Source organism: Nycticebus coucang, chromosome Y, assembly GCF_027406575.1.
Source record: "Nycticebus coucang isolate mNycCou1 chromosome Y, mNycCou1.pri, whole genome shotgun sequence".
NCBI classification, from domain to species: domain Eukaryota; kingdom Metazoa; phylum Chordata; class Mammalia; order Primates; family Lorisidae; genus Nycticebus; species Nycticebus coucang.
This window is the reverse complement of record NC_069805.1, coordinates 64,307-83,450: the sequence shown is the minus strand read 5'-3', so window position 1 is coordinate 83,450 and position 19,144 is coordinate 64,307. Positions and strand designations below refer to the sequence as shown.

At 36.7% G+C, this 19,144-nt stretch overlaps 1 protein-coding gene across 4 annotated transcripts in view; it reads left to right on the top strand.

Annotated features, from left to right (window-relative positions):
* The window catches only part of LOC128578987 (histone demethylase UTY), a 224,939-nt gene that overhangs the window by 154,486 nt on the left and 51,309 nt on the right, over positions 1-19,144 (top strand). For 2 of the 4 annotated variants that reach the window (XM_053581313.1, XM_053581312.1), the window contains exons 11-16: positions 829-927; positions 1,535-1,754; positions 2,607-2,741; positions 3,975-4,067; positions 5,798-5,896; positions 6,526-6,921. In XM_053581313.1, coding sequence (XP_053437288.1) covers positions 829-927; positions 1,535-1,754; positions 2,607-2,741; positions 3,975-4,067; positions 5,798-5,896; positions 6,526-6,921 — 1,042 coding nt within the window. The remainder of the gene's footprint in view (positions 1-828; positions 928-1,534; positions 1,755-2,606; positions 2,742-3,974; positions 4,068-5,797; positions 5,897-6,525; positions 6,922-19,144) is intronic. The other 2 variants (XM_053581315.1, XM_053581314.1) reach the window with 2 other exon arrangements.

Below are 19,144 nucleotides of genomic sequence, written 5' to 3'. Positions count from 1 at the left end.
TAGGTTTTGCTTTCTAACGAATAACACAAAAAGCAGAGGATGATTGTTTTTAGTGTTATTAAAGGAAAATTAAATCCAGTCCTTAAACTCATTGTCAAAGGTAGTTTTCTCTGTTTTTTTTTTGTGATTTTTGGCCGGGGCTGGGTTTGAACCCGCCACCTCCGGCATATAGGATCGGCGCCCTACTCCTTGAGCCACAGGCGCCGCCCAGTTTTCTCTGTTTTTAACTGTATTTTTGTGATGCAGAAAATCTGAGTTTAGACCAAATAAGACTGTATATTTGGTCGGTGCCTGTGGCTCAGTGAGTAAGGCGCTGGCCTCATATACCGAGGGTGGTGGGTTTGAACCCGATCCTGGCCAAACTGCAACAAAAATATAGTCAGGCATTGTGGAAGGTACCTGTAGTCCCAGCTACCCGGGAGGCTGAGGCAAGAGAATCACCTAAGTCCAAGAGCTAGAGGTTGCTGTGAGCTGTGACACCATAGCACTCTACTGAGGGTGAAAAAATGAGACTCTGTCTCTAAAAAAAAAAAATAAAGAAAGACTGTATATTTAACCTGCAATATTATAAATTTGAAGTACTTCATAATAGTTTTAGTAAATTTACATAACATGCACTAATACTTGTGAGATAGTTTAATAATACATTATAATGTAAATTAAAATTATTTGATATAAAGTACATATAAAAACCAGAACATATATATGCACATACATATATGTTGGGTTATTATTTCTTCCCCTCCGTAATACAGGTTATCTTTTTTGGCAGCTAAATCATTATTGGAATTCTACTTATTTATTTACTTTTCTAAATTTGCCTTTTAGGTGTTATTCAAGTATTGGAAAAGTTCAGGATGCCTTTGTATCTTATAGGCAATCTATTGACAAATCAGAAGCAAGTGCAGATACATGGTGCTCAATAGGGTAAGCAAATGTATATAAAAATAGTATTTGGCTGGGCTCCGTAGCACAGTGGTTATGGCGCCAGCCATATGCACCAAGGCTGGCGGGTTCAAACCCAGACCAGCCCAGCTAAACAACAATGACAACTGCAACAAGAAAATAGCCAGGCATTGTAGTGGGCGCATGTAGTCCCAGCTCCTTGGGATGCTGAGGTAAGATAATCACTTAAGCCCAAGAGTTGGAGATTGCTGTGAGCTGAAATGCCACAGCACTCTACTGAGGGTGACATAGTGAAACTCTGTCTCAAAAACAAAAAACAAACAAAAAATAGTAGTATTTGATACATGGAATGAGTGAATCAAAAAATATACCATGTATAGCCGGGTGTTGTGGCGGGCGCCTGTAGTCCCAGCAGCTTGGGAGACTGAGGCAAGAGAATTGTGTAAGCCCAAGAGTTAGAGGTTGCTGTGAGCCGTGTGATGTCATGGCACTCTACCTGAGGGCAGTACAGTGAGACTGTGTTTCTACAAAAAAAAAAAAACAAAACTATATATATATCTATATTATCATGCAATATTATAAAAAACTAACCAGTCATTTTTTGACCACTTATTTTTTTTTCTCCCAGTGTACTCTACCAGCAGCAAAATCAGCCTATGGATGCTTTACAGGCATATATTTGTGCTGTACAGTTGGACCATGGGCATGCAGCAGCATGGATGGACCTAGGCACTCTCTATGAATCATGCAACCAAACTCAGGATGCCATTAAATGCTACTTAAATGCAACTAGGAGCAAAAGTTGTAGTAACACCTCTACACTTGCAGCAAGAATTAAGTTTTTACAGGTAAAAAATTTGTGCAGCATATTTAAAAGGATACGTGTTTTCTTTTAATAACTGGCAAGAGAAGGGTGGCTGGCAAGTTTGTCTTGTTTTGCTTTAATGTTAACTCATTTCCATACTTTTGTGATATTATTTCAATTTTCATTTTAAGGAAAATATTTGGAATATAAAATATATACAAGTATATGATTTTGGACATTTACTTTGTTGATGCCTATTAATTTTCATGTTTTACATTAATATGCATGAACATTTTTCAGTTGTGCTATGTATGTTTTAAAATTGTGATAGCATTTTATTTTTAATTAATTAATTTATTTATTTATTTTGAGACAAGAGTCTCACTAGTAGAGTGCTGTGGCATTATAGCTCACAGCAGTCTCAGACTACTGGGTTCAAGCAATTCTCTTGCCTCAGCTTCCCAAGTAGCTGGGACAACAGGTGCCCACCACAACACCTAGCTATTTTTAGGGGTGGGGTGTCATTTTAGCTCAGGCTGGTCTTGAACTCATGAGCTCAAGCAATCGGCTGTCCCAGATTGCTAGGATTACAGGCATGAGCCACCGTGCCTGGCCTGTGATAACATTTTAGAAAAAAGAACACAAATACTGTTATTCATTCTTTCTTGAAATTTCATGAGAAGATAGCTATAATTACTCTGAAAAACTGCTTAGCTTTGTTCTGACTCTCACAAGTATATGCTGGTTGCCCTCTTTATACTAATATCTAAACTCCCAAAATTAGAATTTATTTTCTTAAAATAATAAATACCTATAATATTAAGGAAGATTTAGTGGACTTGCTCTTACTCAAGCAGGGTTGTGTTAAATTTGCTTTTTACATAATTTTTCCTAGGCTCAGTTGTGTAACCTTCCACAAGGTAGTCTACAGAATAAAACTAAATTACTTCCTAGTATTGAGGAGGCATGGAGCCTACCAATCCCCGCAGAGCTTACCTCCAGGCAGGGTGCCTTGAACACAGCACAGCAGGTGAGAAGTTGGGTTATCTTCTCTAGGTGCCCAGCTTTAAGGGTTCTTTCCAATCTATATAATCAAACTTATTTTGCAAAAGTAGGATTGATTTTTTTAAACATAAAAATTATTTTAAGTTAAAAATAAAAATCCCTTCAATTTAATTGTAAAGGGGTTTTAGATCCAAATAAAATTTATCTGAAATTGGAAGTAATTTGGGGCACAACTTTCTTTATAAATTCTCAGGATTTGAAATAGAGTTCTCAAGTGACTCTTTTACAATGATTTATTGAATTTTAAAAACACTTTTTCTGAAGAAGGTACACATTCCTCCATATGATTCATTTGATCTTTAATAATTGCAATCAGTGATGTCCACGTAGCTTTGAAAATTACAGAACTTCTAAAGTTTTATAACTTGAAGGAATATGCGAAGAATTTGTAAAATAATATTTGTGTCTTATGTGATCCTTAGACTTATAAAGCTCACGGTCTAAATACTAACCCTATATTAAAAGTCAGTCAAACATCTGTACTACAGCAATCTTTGTCAGTTATACATGTTTACTTCTAGCTAAGTAGAAGTTCTGTTCAGTTCTGCCAAGAAGGAAAGAACATCTAGTCTAATAGAGATGTATTATATATGTACACATACATACTCGATGTATGAAAAATGAAAATATAGGGCGGCACCTGTGGCTCAAGGAGTAGGGCGCCGGTCCCATATGCCGGAGGTGGCGCGTTCAAACCCAGCCCCGGCCAAAAACCAAAAAAAGAAAAAGAAAAATGAAAATATAACTCCTCTGAAATTGTGCTTGTCCAATATTTTAAGCTTGTGGACATCAAAGAGTGACACAGTATTTCTGTTCCTTAATATTTGCATCATATCAAATACAAAATGTAGGGATAAATTTATGTTCATTACATCACTTTATTCATATCTCCATTGTTAAAATTTCAGCACAGTTTTACCATCACTTTCTATTGACACTGAAATGAAAGTGAATATTGAATACAATGGATTGTTTTCTAGCTCTTTGAGATGTTAATTACATGTGAGCCTTTCTCCTCAAATTTGTTTGTAAATTGATTATGCGTTTTAAATCATTCTTAAAATTATTTAAAAGCATAAGTCTAATATGTATATGCATATTCCAATTGCTAGTCATTTGGTATGTCACTAATCAATAACTGTATATATATATTAATTTAACCAAATATTCTTAATTTCTTAAAATACATTTTCCTCAGAATGGTTCTGATAACTGGAATAGCAGTCAAGCTGTTTCCTATCATCCAATACATCAAGTTCATTCATGGTGTTTGACACCACAGAAATTACAGGTATGAAATACTCTTTTAACATTCTTTTTCCCAATTTCCAAACAATAGTGTTAAGTATTTTTTTCCTGTTTATCTTCTTTTATTTCATTTCAGAACTTTTTATATTAGATCTTAAAATCATATAGCATTCGACAGGATTGATATTTTTATGAGTAAAATGAGCCCACATTTTCCAGAATATTAGGAATCAGAATCCTATGCTACTATTCCTTTGGTAGAAGAAAGAAAATTTAGATGATTGGGGTACACAGAATAAAAGCTTCTCCGGTTTCTGTGTCTAGCCACTTATTTTCCCCTTCTCACTGACAATGTTAATAGACAAGATTAAAATTTTACATGTAAAAACAGTAATACAATGGAACCTCCAAAAGTTGACCACTCAAAGGACTGTAACATAAGGAGGTGGCCAACATAAAAGAACTAAATGTTATGGGCTCCATGCTTGTAGCCCAGTGGTTAGGACAACAGCCACATACACCAGGGCTAGTGGGTTTGAACCCAGCCAGGGTCTGCTAAACAACAGTGACAACTATAACAAAATAGCCAGGCATTGTGGTGGGCACCTGTAGTCCCAGGTACTTGGGAGGCTGAGGCAAGAGAATCGCTTAAGCCCAAGAGTTTAAGGTTGCTGTGAGCTATGATGTCACAGCACTCTACCCAGGGTGACATAGAGAGACTCTGTCTCAAAAAAATAAAAAAGAAGGAAAAGAAAAAAAACTGGATGTACAGTACTGTTATGTACATATGCATGTCCACTCTATGAAAATTAGGTCAATTTAAAAAGGAGGTGGTCAAGTATGGAGGTTCTACCATATTTTTCTTATAAATCTTCTTTGTTGTTGTTGATGTTGTTGGAATTGTCATTGCTGTTATTTTAGCTGGCCTGGGGCCGGGTTTGAACCCACCAGCCTCTGTGTATGTGGCTGGCGCCCTACCCACTGAGCTACAGCCACTCTCTCTCATAAATCTTTTAAAAAATGGAAATAAGTAAAATTTCTGCACTTTAGGACTTTTTTTCTTACAGGTATACCTTGGAAATCTTTCTATGTCTGTGTATTATTCTTGTGTTCTTATAGGGCTATGTAAATCCCATTTGTGGCTCCAGTGGGACACAGGCATCATTTAACAACATCCCTATTATGGGTCTTTACCAATGATTTCTATTTCAAATATTGCTACTATAAATATACTTATATACTTTTGTTATGTTATTTTTTAGCTAAATAATTTTCTCCCTGACATTTTATTTTCCTATAATATATTTTACTCAAAACATACAAAATATGCTGGGCACAGTGGCTCACACCTGTAATCCTAGCACTGTGGAAGGCTTAGGAGGAGGGGATTGCTTGACCTCAGGAGTTTGAGACTTATCTAAGTGAGAGTGAGACCCCAACTATGAAAAAAGTTGAAAAACCCAGCCATGCCCACAGCCTGAGTCTGAGGTTGCAGTGAGCTCTGATGCTACTGCACTCTGCTCAGAGCAAAGGGTAGAACTCTGTCTGAACAACAATAGCAAAAAAACATACAAAATAGTTTTCTTCAGAGGAATGTTTACTGTCTTTTTCAGACTCTGATAGAATTTCATCGTGGGATTGATTAATATTAGTTAGAAATCACTATCTTTAATCACACAGAGATTCTGAGTCTTTTCAGTGAGAAATTGCATTCTAGTATCTTAATTTTTTTTAAGAGTAGGCTTTTTTATTATATTATCTTTCTTTTCTTAGCATTTGGAACAGCTCCGTGCAAATAGAAATAATTTAAATCCAGCCCAAAAACTGATACTGGAACAGTTGGAAAGTCAGTTTGTCTTCATGCAGCAACAAGTATGTGTAAGATTTCTTTTTTTCTAAAATTTATCAGCATCTTGAAGTTTTCAAAATACAGTATCATTTTAAAGGATTCTCATACTTCTAGATTTTTTTGTGTATTCAATGAAATTTATAAGTCTTTCTTTTAAATGTATACAGGTAATGAGCAAAATTTTTTTTAAAGGAAAAATAGCCATAAACTATTTTAGAATAAAGGATTGGCATTTTATTTGCATAATGTTTCACTTGTGTTCTAAGTACTTATTTATATTATTTTATAATTAGCTATCCTAAATTAAGGTGTAGATGTTTTAAATGGCTGTTTGACTTGAAGGATTTGGCATAAATGTAATAGAATGGAAATTTGAAATCTTTTGATTTTATGTAGGAATAAAGCCAATAAATTTCTGACTTGTTATTTATATTCTTTAGCCACTTTCTTTTGCCCTTATAGGTTAAGTAAGCTTTCTTAAACTATAAAATGAAAGATTTCTTCTTTGAGCCAAAATCATATTTTAATGTGAACATAATTTCTAAGTATTTGCTTTCTTAATTAGAAAGATGAAATGTTATGATAAATATAGAGATGTATCAAGTACACATTTTCAAAGTTTCACAGTGGTTTTTCTATTTTGTTTTTGAAGATGAGACAAAAAGGAGTTGCTCAGGTACAAACTACTGGAATTCCTAATGGGCCAATAGCTGATTCATCACTGCCTACAAACTCTATCTCTGGCCGGCAAACTCATGCTGCTCTGACCAGAGTACCTAGTGTCTGTCAGACTGGAGTTCACTCTGCTTGTCTTGAAAAGCCTTTGTCCAATGGACTCTTTTCTGCAGGCTATATTCATTGTGGCACATCAAAAACTCTAGGGAGTACACACACTATCTTGATAGGCAATAATTACATAACAGAAAGTGGAAATAATGGAAATGTGCCTTACCTGCAGCAAAACACACTTACTCTACCTCATAACCACACAAACCTGACCAGCAGCACAGAAGAGCCATGGAGAAAACAACTATCTAACTCGGCTCAGGTAAAAGGAAAATAGATGCTTTGCTGGCTCCTATATAACAATTTATCTTTATTTGACATGTGTACATTTTGAGAAGATGAAATAGAAATTGAAACATGGTTTTTATCTTTAAAAATTAATTTTAAGTAATTTGTAACTGAATTAGAATTTTATATGGTAGAGGATTATTACAGGCAAACCTCAGAGATATTGCAGAGAAGGGTCTTTCTTGGCTCATGTTGATAAATGCTGACTGATAAGCATGATGCTTACTGCAGGTTGGGATGGCTGTGGCAATTCTTAAAATAGGACAAAGAAGTTTGCCATTGATTTGATTCATTCTTCTTTCATGTAAGATTTTTCTTGAGATTCTATTTGATAGCATTTTACTAACAGTAGAAAGTCTTTCAAAATTATTCATCTTAAATCTTATTATTCCCATATCAACTGATTTCATCTAGTATTCTAAATACTTGTTATAATTTAAACTGTGTTCATAGCATCTTTACCAGCTATAGTTGCCATACCAAATCACTTTATTTGCTTATCCATTAGAAATAAGTTTTCACTCATTAAAACTTTATCATGAGATTATAGCAATTCAGTCATGTCCTCAGGCTCTACTTTTCTAATTCTCTTGTTTCCTCTACACCCTTACTCCCCTAAAGTCTTCAATTCTTAAAAGTCATGGATGAGCGTTGAAATTAACTTCTTCCAAATTCATTTCAACCTCCTTCTATAAGCCATGATGTTCTTAAAGGCATCTAGAATAGTGAACCTTTTTCAGAAGGTTTTCAGTTTACTTCGCTCAGATTTACAAAGGAAACACTACCTATGGCGTCTATGGCCTTGCAAAATAAAATGTGTTTCTTAAATAATAAGCCTTAAAAGTTGTAATGATTCCTGATCCATGGACTGCAAAATAGATGTATAACATCCAGCAGACATGAAAACAACATCTTTTATTTATCCCTCAAAGTTCTTTGATTACTAGATACATTAACAATGAGTATTATATTTTGAAAGGTATTTTACTTTCTTGAACTGTAGGTTAGAACAGTGAGCTCAAAATATTCAGTGAACCATGTTGTAAACAAATGTGGTGTCATCTAGGCTTTATTGTTTTAGTTACAGAGCACCAGCAGAATCAGTTTCTTAAAATAATGGCTTTAGTATTTTTGAAATGGTAAATAAGCATTGGCTTCATTAGTCCTAGCAAGTGTCCTTTGATGTTGTAAAGCATCTAGCCCATAGCTATAAAAGTCCTAGATGATATCTTTGTCCAGGAGTAGGCTATTTTGTCTATAGTGAAAAATCTGTTTAGCGTGGCCACATTTGTCAGTGATCTGAGTTAGATTTCTGGCTAATTTGGCTACATTTACTACATCGGTACTTGCTGCTTCACCCTGTACTTTAAGGCTATTGAGATGGCTTCCTTATGAACTAGCTCCTGCTGGCCTCCAGCTTTTCTTCTGTATCTTATCTTACAGCCTTCTTAGACTTCAAAGAGAGTTCAAGCTTTGCTCAGGATTAAGATTTGATTTTAGAGAATATTATGGCTGGTTTAACCTCCTAGCCAGACAAGTACAACTTTTTCCATATCAACAGTGAGGTTGTGTTGCTTTCTTATTTGTGTGTTCATTGGAGTAGGACTTTAATTTCCTTCTAGAACTTTTTGTTTACCATCACAAGTTGGCTAACTGTGTGGTGCTAGAGATGGGCTTTTGGCCTGTCTTAGCTTTGGATATGCCTTCTTCACTAAGCTTAATATTTCTAGCTTTTAAAAAATTTAGATGGAGAGACATGTGACTCTTCTTTCACTGAATGTTTGGAGGCCCTTACAAGGTTTCTTATTTGTCCTTGTTTTAGAGAGGAGGAAGCCCAGAGCAGGAAGAGTGAGGTTACAGAGAGGCTGGTGAGTGGTATAGGTAGAATACAACATTGATCAATTAAGTTCTCTGTCTTTTATGGGTGTGATTTGTGGTCCAAAGGTAACATCAAAGATCACTGATCACAGATCACAGATCACCATAATGGATATAATAACAATGAAAAAGTACGAAATATGGTGAGAATTGCCAAGATCTGACACAGTGAACACAAGCTATTGGAAAAATGACACAGTTAAAATGGCTTGCTGCAGGATTGCCACAAACCTTCCTTCCCTTCATAAAAAACACAGTATGCTCAAAATATAGCAGTGCACAGTGTAATAAAATAATGTAGTTGTATGACGTTGTAACTCAGTATATGTACTAAGTTTATTTTAAAGAAGATACATCCTCCTTATTTTATGATTTTGCTTACATGGCTTTAGTTACCTGGGTCAACCGCAAACAACAATATTAAATGGAAAATTCCAGAAATAATCAGCTTTTAAGTTTTAAATCAGGCACTTTTCTGGGTAGCATGAGGAAATCTCCCCACATTTCACTATTTACTCAAGACATGAAATTATCATTTCTTTGTTCAGTGTATCCATATAGTATATATCCATAGTGATCCAGCCGCCCACTTTTTAGTCACTCAGTAGCCATTTCTTGATCATCAGGAAAAAACAAAACAAAACATGAAGACTGGGTGCAGTGGCTAACATCTACAATTATAGCACTTTGGAGGCCAAGGCAAGTGGATTGCCTGAGCTGAAGAGTTTGAGACCAGCCAGAGCAAAGTGAGACCTTGTCTCTAAAATTAGCTGGGTGTTGTGGCAGGTACTTGTAGTCCCAGCTACTTGGAAGGCTGAGCCAAGAGGATAGCTGGTGCCCAAGAATTTGATATTGCTGTGAGCTGTATGCTACAGCGCTCTACCGAAGGTGATAAAGAAAGACTCTCTCAAAACAAAAAGAAAGAAAAAAACCATAATAAATACATAGTTTGGCACAGTCCACAGTTTTTGGCATTCAGTAAGGGTCTTGGAACATATACCTGCAGATATGAGGGGAATCAATGTGTATATCAATTACAAAATTAGTTTCACATATTACGTGACTTAGTATGGAAATCAGAGAAAAGTAAAAACACAATCAAGTCTTGCAGTTACCACAAATTGCATTGCTATTCAATTAATTAAGGTATCATGACCGCATTTCTTTTAATGTCTGGAAGTAATATCTGGAAATATTCCCTGCATAAGTTCAGTATTCTGTTAGGTGTTAAGTATTCATTGTTATAGGATAAATAGTGAAATTTAAATTATTGTCAATATTTAAAAAAATTTTTTTTGAGAAAATCTCACTTTCTTGTCCTAGGTAGAGTGCCATGGCATCATAGCTCACTGCACCCTCAAACTCTTGGGCTCAAGCGATCCTCTTCCTTCAGCTTCCCAAGTAGCTGAGACTATAGGCACTCACCACAACGCTGACCTGGCAGTTTTTTTAGAGATAGCATCTTGCTCTTGCTCAGGCTGATCTCAAACTTGTGAGCTCAGATGATCCACCTGCCTCAGCCTCGTAGAGTGCTAGGATTACAGGTGTGAGCCCCAGCACCCGCCTGAAATTTAAATTACTGTCAGTTACACTAAAATGTGACATAAAATGTGTCATCAAGTGCCATAGTAAGGCAGCAGAGATACTTAGATACTTGAGGGAATTTAGAAGCACAGGGACAAATAAAATGTGGCTAGAGGTTAGCTTATAAAAGAGGGTAGGTTTTTTTTTTTTTTTTTGTGCCAGGGCTGGGTTTGAACCCACCACCTCTGGCATATGGGACTGGCGCCCTACTCCTTGAGCCACAGGCGCCGCCCAAAAGAGGGTAGGTTTTAAAATAGGAGGTTCCAGTGAATGATCTGATTTATCCGAGGACACAGTGGTGCTATTAAAGTTTTGATACAGATTTATGAATTTTTGAAATTTGTTATTAATAGACTTTATTTTTAGGCCTTTAGAAAAATTAAGCAAAAAGTACCAGCAAGTTTCCATTCATTCCCTCATAATTTCCCTTTTAATAACATCTTGATTAGTGTACTGCATCATTTACAGTTCATAAGGCAACTTTATTACTATTAACTTAAGCCCATAGTTTGTTCTTTGAATTACATTGTGTGGATTAGAGACAGAGGTAATGACATGCATTCGTGTTTACACAATCAAACAAAATGATTTCATTATGCTAAACATACCTTATGTTTCATCTCTTTATCCCTCCTTATCTTCACTTGAACCTGTGTCTTTTACCTCTTTTTTTTTTGCCTCTGCCTTTTTCACATTTGAATCATATCATATATAGCATCTTCAGATTGATTACTTTCACTAATAAATGTTTTCTCCATATTTTTCTGCAGCATGAAGAAGCTGCAGAAGCATGTCATTTTCCTTAATCCATGAATGATAGTCCAATTTATGGATATACAATTTGTTTATATTCACTCTTAAGGTACTTGTTGTTACTACCATAAGATGGCAATCATGGAAAATAACCTGTGGCAGGTTTTTGTATAGATGTATTTTGGCCTCATTTGGATAAATGCCTGGAATTGTGGTTGCGAGATCATTTATGTGGTAAAAATATGTTTAGTAAGAAATTACTAAAGTGTTTTCTAAGATGACTGTATCATTTACATTTCCATCTACTGTTTCTCTGTATTCTTACTTGTAGATAGTGCTGTCATTTATACATTCCTATTTTCTTAATGGCATTATACCCATAAATTTGGACTAACCAGTCCCTAATTTCACTTTCATTCTTCCCAAGTTTAACAAATTTATGAATGTTTATATGTTGCTCTAATTCAAGCTCCAACATTTTTGCAACAGCACATAAAAACACAACAATAATGAATGTGACTCAGCAAGACATCACCACATGTCACAACCAACACAGTTGTAAGACACTGATATAAAGTATACTGTATTTATACTTTATACAGTTATAAATCATTACTGAGGTGTTTGTACAGGGGTGCCAATATAAATGCATACTGTCAAGTTCACAAACTTCATTGTCAGACCTTGTAAATTTAATGTAGCTAAAATGCGCAGTGTTTATAAAGTCTGCAGTAGTGTACAGTACATCCTGCCCTTCACATCCTCAACTCACTGATATACTCAGAGTAACTTCCAGTCCTGTAAGATCCATTCATGGTAAGTGCCCTATATAGGTGCATCATCCTTTCATATCATATTTTATATCTTTCATATTGTATTTTTACTGTACCTTTTTTATGGTTACATACATAGTTACCACTATGCTACATTGCCTGCAGTATTCGGTACAGTAACATGCCATCCAGGTTTGTGGCCTATGAGGAATAGACTATCATGTAGTCTGGTCTGTACTAGGCTGTGCTGTGTAGGTAATATAAGTACACTCTGTAATGTTTGCACAGTGACAAAAATCACCTAATAGTGTATTTCTCAAAACTTAACCTCTGTCATGAAGGAATGCATGACTCTATTTTTGTGTATCATTTGCTGGTATTCTCTTCTGTTACATTGATTCTTTTACCAGGGCCATACTGTCTTCATTTATGAGGCTTTATAAAGTATGACTTGAATTAAGTCATACAGTTATCAGTTCTCTGGCTATCATAAAAATTTTCAGACTAATTTTAAGTTTTAAGTTTACTCTTGAAAAGGATGGACTATGCTCATTTTAGGCTGAAGATAGGTATTGCTTTTTTGAAGCAATATTTAGTGGAAACTCTGTATGGCTACGTTGGACCAAATATGTTCCTTGAACCTAGAACAAGGATAAGATAATATAGACTATAATACAATTGCCTTTTTTTTTTTTTTTTACCCAGAATGAGTAAATAGACAAGAATTTAAAATGTGTACTATTAGACGATGACTTTGTAAGGGCCTTGTAAAATATACATTAGAAAAGAGGTAGAGAGTGCTGGAGACTATGGGAAAGAATTACATTATGAACAGAAAGATAATATGAGGCTGTTACCAGTATGTGATGTTTGATTAACCTCAACGAGAGCTGATAGAACAGTGAAGACTGAATGAAGTTTGCCCTTCATATTCATATTGAATCAAGAAGATTCAACCAATCAGATCAAAAAAAATAAGGAAAAAATTTAAAAGTAACAGTATAACAATAAAAGTAATACAAATTTTTTAAAAAGTAAGGAAAGGCAAGAAGGCCAACATACTTGGGGAGTGTATCATAGTATAAATAAAGAGTTATATGAGTTATGAATAATAACAGAGTTAGCTAAACTGTTTAGTTTTGTTGTTTTTTTTTTGTATCCCACTCTGTAGAGTGCCATGACGTCACACGACTCACAGCAACCTCCAGCTCTGCAATTCTCTTGCCTCAGCCTCCCAAGCAACTGGGACTACAGGCGCCCGCCACAACGCCCAGCTATTTTTTGTTGCAGTTTGGCCAGGGTGGTATATGGGGTATATATACTACCCTCAGTATATGAGGCCGGCTCTCTACTCACTGAGCCATAGGTGCCACCCTAAACTATTTAATTTTATACATTCTTTAAAGACTATTGGGATTTTACTTTGGGTGGAAAAACTATAGGAGAGGTTTGAGTGAATGAATGGAATGATTCAATTTGTTTTGTTTTGCCTTGTCTTTGATAGTTTCTTTTGCATGCAGTTCACTGACTTGCAGTATCTATCTTTTGGTGTCTGACTTATTTTATATATGTTGCTGCAAATGATAATGATTTTATTCTTTTTTATGACTGAATAGTATTGCATTGCATATACCTATCACATTTTCTTATATTAACTTTTTTAATTCCATATCTTTCCTAATGTGTGTAGTACTGTAATAAACATTCAAGCGTAGGTATCTCTTGGATAATAATACAACAGAACCTCTGTAAGCTGACCACCTAAGGGACTGTAATAAACTGGTCAGTGTACAGAGGTGGTCATCATAAGGAGCTAGGCTTACTGCAATGATATGAGCAGGTGGTGCATTTCCAGTCCATGATAATTAACTCAACTTACAGAAGTGGCCAGTGCAGGGAGGTGGTCAGGTATGGAGGGTCTATGGTATATTGATTTCTTTTGGGGGATAGATACTTAGCAGTGGTGTTGCTCATTTGAATTATTCATAATTCTGTTTTTTGCTGTCTATATATACTATTTTCCATCCTTATTGCATTAGTCTCCGTTCCTACTCTGCATAGTTTCCAACATCTGTTATTTTTTTATTTTTTAAATAGTAGCCATTCTAACTAGCGTAAGATGATATCTCATTGTAGTTTTGATTTGGTTTGATGATGAACGTTTTTTTCATATACCTGTTGGCCATTTGTCATCTTTAGAGAAATGTCTATTCATGCCCTTTGCCTGTTGTTTTTGTTGTTGTTGTTTTGTGACAAAGTCTCACTTTGTCATCCTCGGTAGAGTGCCATGGTGTCATAGCTCATTGCAACTTCAAACTCTTGGTATCAAAGGGACAATCTTGCCTCAGTCTCCAAAGTAGCTAGGGAGTAGCTGCGACTACTGATGCCTGCCACAATGGCTGGGTTTTTTTTGTTTGTTTGTTTGTTTTTTGTAGAGACAGAGTCTCACTTTATGGCCCTCGGTAGAGTGCTGTGGCATCACACAGCTCACAGCAACCTCCAACTCCTGGGCTTAAGCGATTCTCTTGCCTCAGCCTCCCGAGTAGCTGGGACCACAGGCGCCCGCCACAACGCCCAGCTATTTTTTGGTTGCAGTTCAGCCGAGGCCGGGTTTGAACCCTCCACCCTCGGTATATGGGGCCGGCGCCTTACCGACTGAGCCACAGGCGCCGCCCTTTTTTTTTTTTAATTTAAAGAGATGGGACATTGCTATAGCTCAGGCTGGTCTCTGGAGCTTAGGCAGTTCACCTACCTTGGCTTCCCAGTGTACCTTTGCCTAGTTTTTAATGGTTTTGTGGTGGTGAGTTTTTGAGTTCTTTGTAGATTCTGCTTCTTATTCCTTTGTTTGGTAAATACTTTGCACATACGTTCTCCCACTCCGCAGGTTTTTCTGTTCACTCTTGTTGGTTCCTTTTCTTTGCAATGGATTCCATTGTCCAATTTTGTTCTTGTGGGCTGTCCTTTTGAGGCTTGGGTGTGAGTTCTTTGTTTAGACCATTGTCCAGAACAATTTCTGTAGGTTTTCTCCTAGTTTGTTTATGCTTTCTAGAATGAAATTTTTTTTTTTTTTGGTAGAGACAGAGTCTCACTTTATGGCCCTCAGTAGAGTGCCGTGGCCTCACACAGCTCACAGCAACCTCCAACTCCTGGGCTTAAGCGATTCTCTTGCCTCAGCCTCCCGAGTAGCTGGGACTACAGGCGCCCGCCACAATGCCCGGCTATTTTTTGGTTGCAGTTTGGCCGGGGCCGGGTTTGAACCCGTCACCCTCGGTATATGGGGCCGGCGCCTTACCAACTGAGCCACAGGCGCCACCCTCTAGAATGAAATTTAAGTCTTCAATTCATTTTAAGTTGAGTACACTGTGTGTGTGTGTGTGTGTGTGTGGTGAGAGATATGGGATCCAGTTGTATTCCTATTCACATAGATACCAAATTTTCTTAGCACCATTTATTGAAAAGGATATTCTTTCTGCAATGTATGTTTTTACTGACTTTGTCAAAGATCTATTGGCTATAAATGTATGGCTTTATTTCTCCATTCTTAATTCTCTTTTTTGTTGGTGTTGAGACAGGGTCCCACACTGTGCCCCTGAGCAGAGTGCAGTGGGCGTGGTAGCTCACTGCAACCTCAGACTCCGGCTGCAGGCACCCCGCTGCCTCAGCCTCCAGAAGCCGCTGGAATCGCCCGGGTGGGTTTTTCCATTTTTTTCATGAGTCGGGGTCTCACTGTTGCTCAGGTGAGTCTCAAACTCCTGAGCTCAAGCGATTCTCCATCCTCAGCCTCCCACAGTGCTGGGATTACAGGCATGAGCCACCGCGCCCGGCCCATTCTTAATTCTTAATTCTATTCTTTTGGTCTGTACTATTTTTACACCATAGTGTTCTTCTTGTGCTAGCTTTATAATATATTTTAAAGTCAGATAATGTGATGTCTTCAACTTTGTTCTTTTTCCTTAAAATTGCTTTGGTATTTGGACTCTCATTTGGGTTCCATATGAATTTTAAAACTTTTTTCTAGTTCTGTGAAAAATGACATTGATATTTTACAGGGATTTCAATATATCTATGGATTGCTTTGGGTAGTGTGGTCATTTTAATGTTGTTCTTATGATTCATTAATATGAAATTTCTTTTGTTGTGTCCTCTTCAGTTATTTATTGGTGTTTTGTAGTTTTCCTTAAAGAGATTTTTTCTCTTCCCTGTTAAGTTTATTCCTTAGTATTTTATATTCTTACAGCTAAAATGAATAGGATTGCTTTCTTTCTTTTTTTTCTTTTGTAGAAACAGAGTTTCACTGTATTGCTCACGGTAGAGTGCCATGGTGTCACACAGCTCACAGCAACCTCCCAACTCCCATGGCATCACACAGCTCACAGCAACCTCCCAACTCCTGGGCTTAGGTGATTCTTTTGCCTCAGCCTCCTGAGTAGCTGGGACTACAGGCGCCCGCCACAACACCTGGCTATTCTTTTGTTGCAGTTAGGCTGGGCCGGGTTTGAACCAGCCACCCTCGGTATATGGGGCTGGTGCCTTACCCACTGAGCCATAGGTGCTGCCCAGGATTGCTTTCTTGATTTCTTTTTTAATTAATTTATTATTGATGTACAGAAATGCTGCTGGTTTTATGTATTGATTTTGTATCTTGCAACTTCACCTAATTCATTTATCAGAACTTGGGTAGAATCTTTAGTGTTTTCTATGTGTAGGGTCATACTGTCATCAAACAGAGACAATGTGACATCTCTTCTCCAATTTGCATGCCTTTTATTTTTTTCTTTTACCTGATTGTTCTGGATAGAACTTCAAGTACTATGTTGAACAGAAATTTTGATAGTGGGAATCCTTATCTTGTTCCAGTTCTTAGAGAAATAGTTTTTCAACCCTTCTCCATTCAGTATAATGTTTGTTGTGGTTATGAGGTATATGGTCTTTATTATTTTGAAGTATGTTCTTTTTGTTCCTATTTTGTTGAAAGTTTTCATCGTGAAGTGACATTGAATTTTATCAAATGCTTTTTTTGTTGACCAAGAAGGTATCTCTGATGACCAAGAGAGTATCATTCTTCAGTCTATTGATGTCCTTTATTGATCTGTGGTGAATAATTTTTATCTCCTGGTATAAATCCCCTTTGATCATGGTGTATTATCCTTTTGATATGCTGTTGGATTTGGTTTGCTAGTACTAGCCTGGTTTTGGTGTCAGAGTAATACTGGTCTCATACATAGATTGAGTTAGTAATTCCCTTTTCTTTGTTTATTATTTTTTAAGGGGGATAAAAAGATTGTTATTAGTTCTCATTTTTACTTTTGGTAGAATTCTGCTTACATTCTTTGAGTCCTGGCTTATCTTTATTGGAAGACTTTGTGTTATTGATTCAGTATTGCTACTGGTTAGAGATCTGCTCAGTTTTTCTATTTTTTTCCTGATCTATCATGGTAGGACTTATATTTGCAGTTAGTTATGCATAGTAAGACTTCTTTATCTCTTTTGGCTGTGCTTGACTTAAAGTCTGTGTTATCCACAATGTAAGTATAGTTATTACTGTTTGCTTTGCTTTCTTTTTGTATGAAAGTCTTTCTCATCCCTTTAATTTCAATCTTTCTTTAGTGTATTAGGGTGTGGTTGTTAATGGAGTTTGTAGTGAAGTTGTGGTAGTGACTGAGATTCTAGTTTCTAGGTTCCAGTGGTCTAGGTAATGATGGGCTGAGCATATCTACCTTTGGACTTCATGGTGGTGCATGCTGGCTTTTGTATTGGCAGGTAGTTATGGCTGGATAGCAAGAAAATTCTCTGGATTTTAAGCTGTGTGTGTTAATATTGATGTTTGTGATTTGCTGGATATGCCAGTCTGTGTAGGCCTGCAGGTGGCACTTTCAGGTAGATGCCAAATGAAGTAGTATTGGTGGGGGATTTAGGCCAAATTTAGGTCCCCAGGAGGAGGCCTCAGGTGCCCAAAGTTGTGGATGGGGTACTGGAATTACAAGTATTCTGCGCTATGGGCTTTGTCTCTTGAAGCAGGTGCATGCTGAGCTGGTTGGTCTTGTGCTTAGGCCAACTAATGGTGAGAACTGGCTCCAGCCATGGTAGATGGTAAACAGTGATCCTCTGTTCCCAGGCACAGTGCTCAGTCACAGCCATACTGAGATCCCACCAATATAGAAGATGGGAAGTTCCTAGGTGACCACAACATGGACTGGAGAGAGGGGAATATATGTTCCTTCTACTCCACAGTCACCATCTTTTTTATGGCTGAATTAAGAATTCTGTGTTATCTATCTACCATAGTTTATCAATCCATACATGTGTTCATGGGCACCTGGGTTGCTTCCACATCTTGTCTATTATGAATTAAGCTGCAGTAAACATTCTAGTGCAAACGTCCTTATAATAAAAGGATATTTTTCCTTATGGGTAAATACCTAGCAATGGGATTGCCAAATCAAATGGAAAGTTTACTGTTAGCTCCAAGAGGATTGGAGGATTCTCCAGAATTCTTTCCACAGAGTTTATATTAGTTTGCACTAGGTAGTTTTGATTTGTATTTCTCTTGATGATTTTTTTTATGCATTTATTGCCCATTTATGTATCTTTGGAGAAGATTCTGTTAATGTCTCTTGTCCACTTATAAATGGGGTTGTTTGCTTTTTCTTTTTGAATGGACTTCTCTGTAGATTCTAATTATCAGTTTTTTGTCAGATTCATAGCATGCAAGTATCTTTTCCCATTCTAAAGGTTGTCTGTTTACTTTAGGTTTTGTGCCCTTAGCTCTGCAGAAGCTATTTAGTTTGATTATGTCCCATTTAATTATTTTTATTTATTTATTTTACTGTTTTATTTTTAAATTAAATCATAGCTATGTACATTAATGCAATCATGGGATACAATGTGCTGGTTTTATATACAATTTGAACTGTTTTCCTCAAACTGGTTAATATAGCACTTATGGCATTTTCTTAGTTATTGTGTTAAGACATTTATATTCTAAACCTAGTAAATTTCAACGTGTACCCTTGTAAGATGCACCATAGGTGGGGACCCCACCAATCACCCTCTCTCCACTTGTCCTCCCCCTTCCTGGGACCTGATGAAACTAAAATGCTTCTGCATAGAATGCTTACTGCAAGAACACAGTAAGTAAAACAAGCAGACAGCCCTCAGAATGAGAGGAGATATTTGCAAGTTATGTCTCCTACAAAGGTTTAATAACCA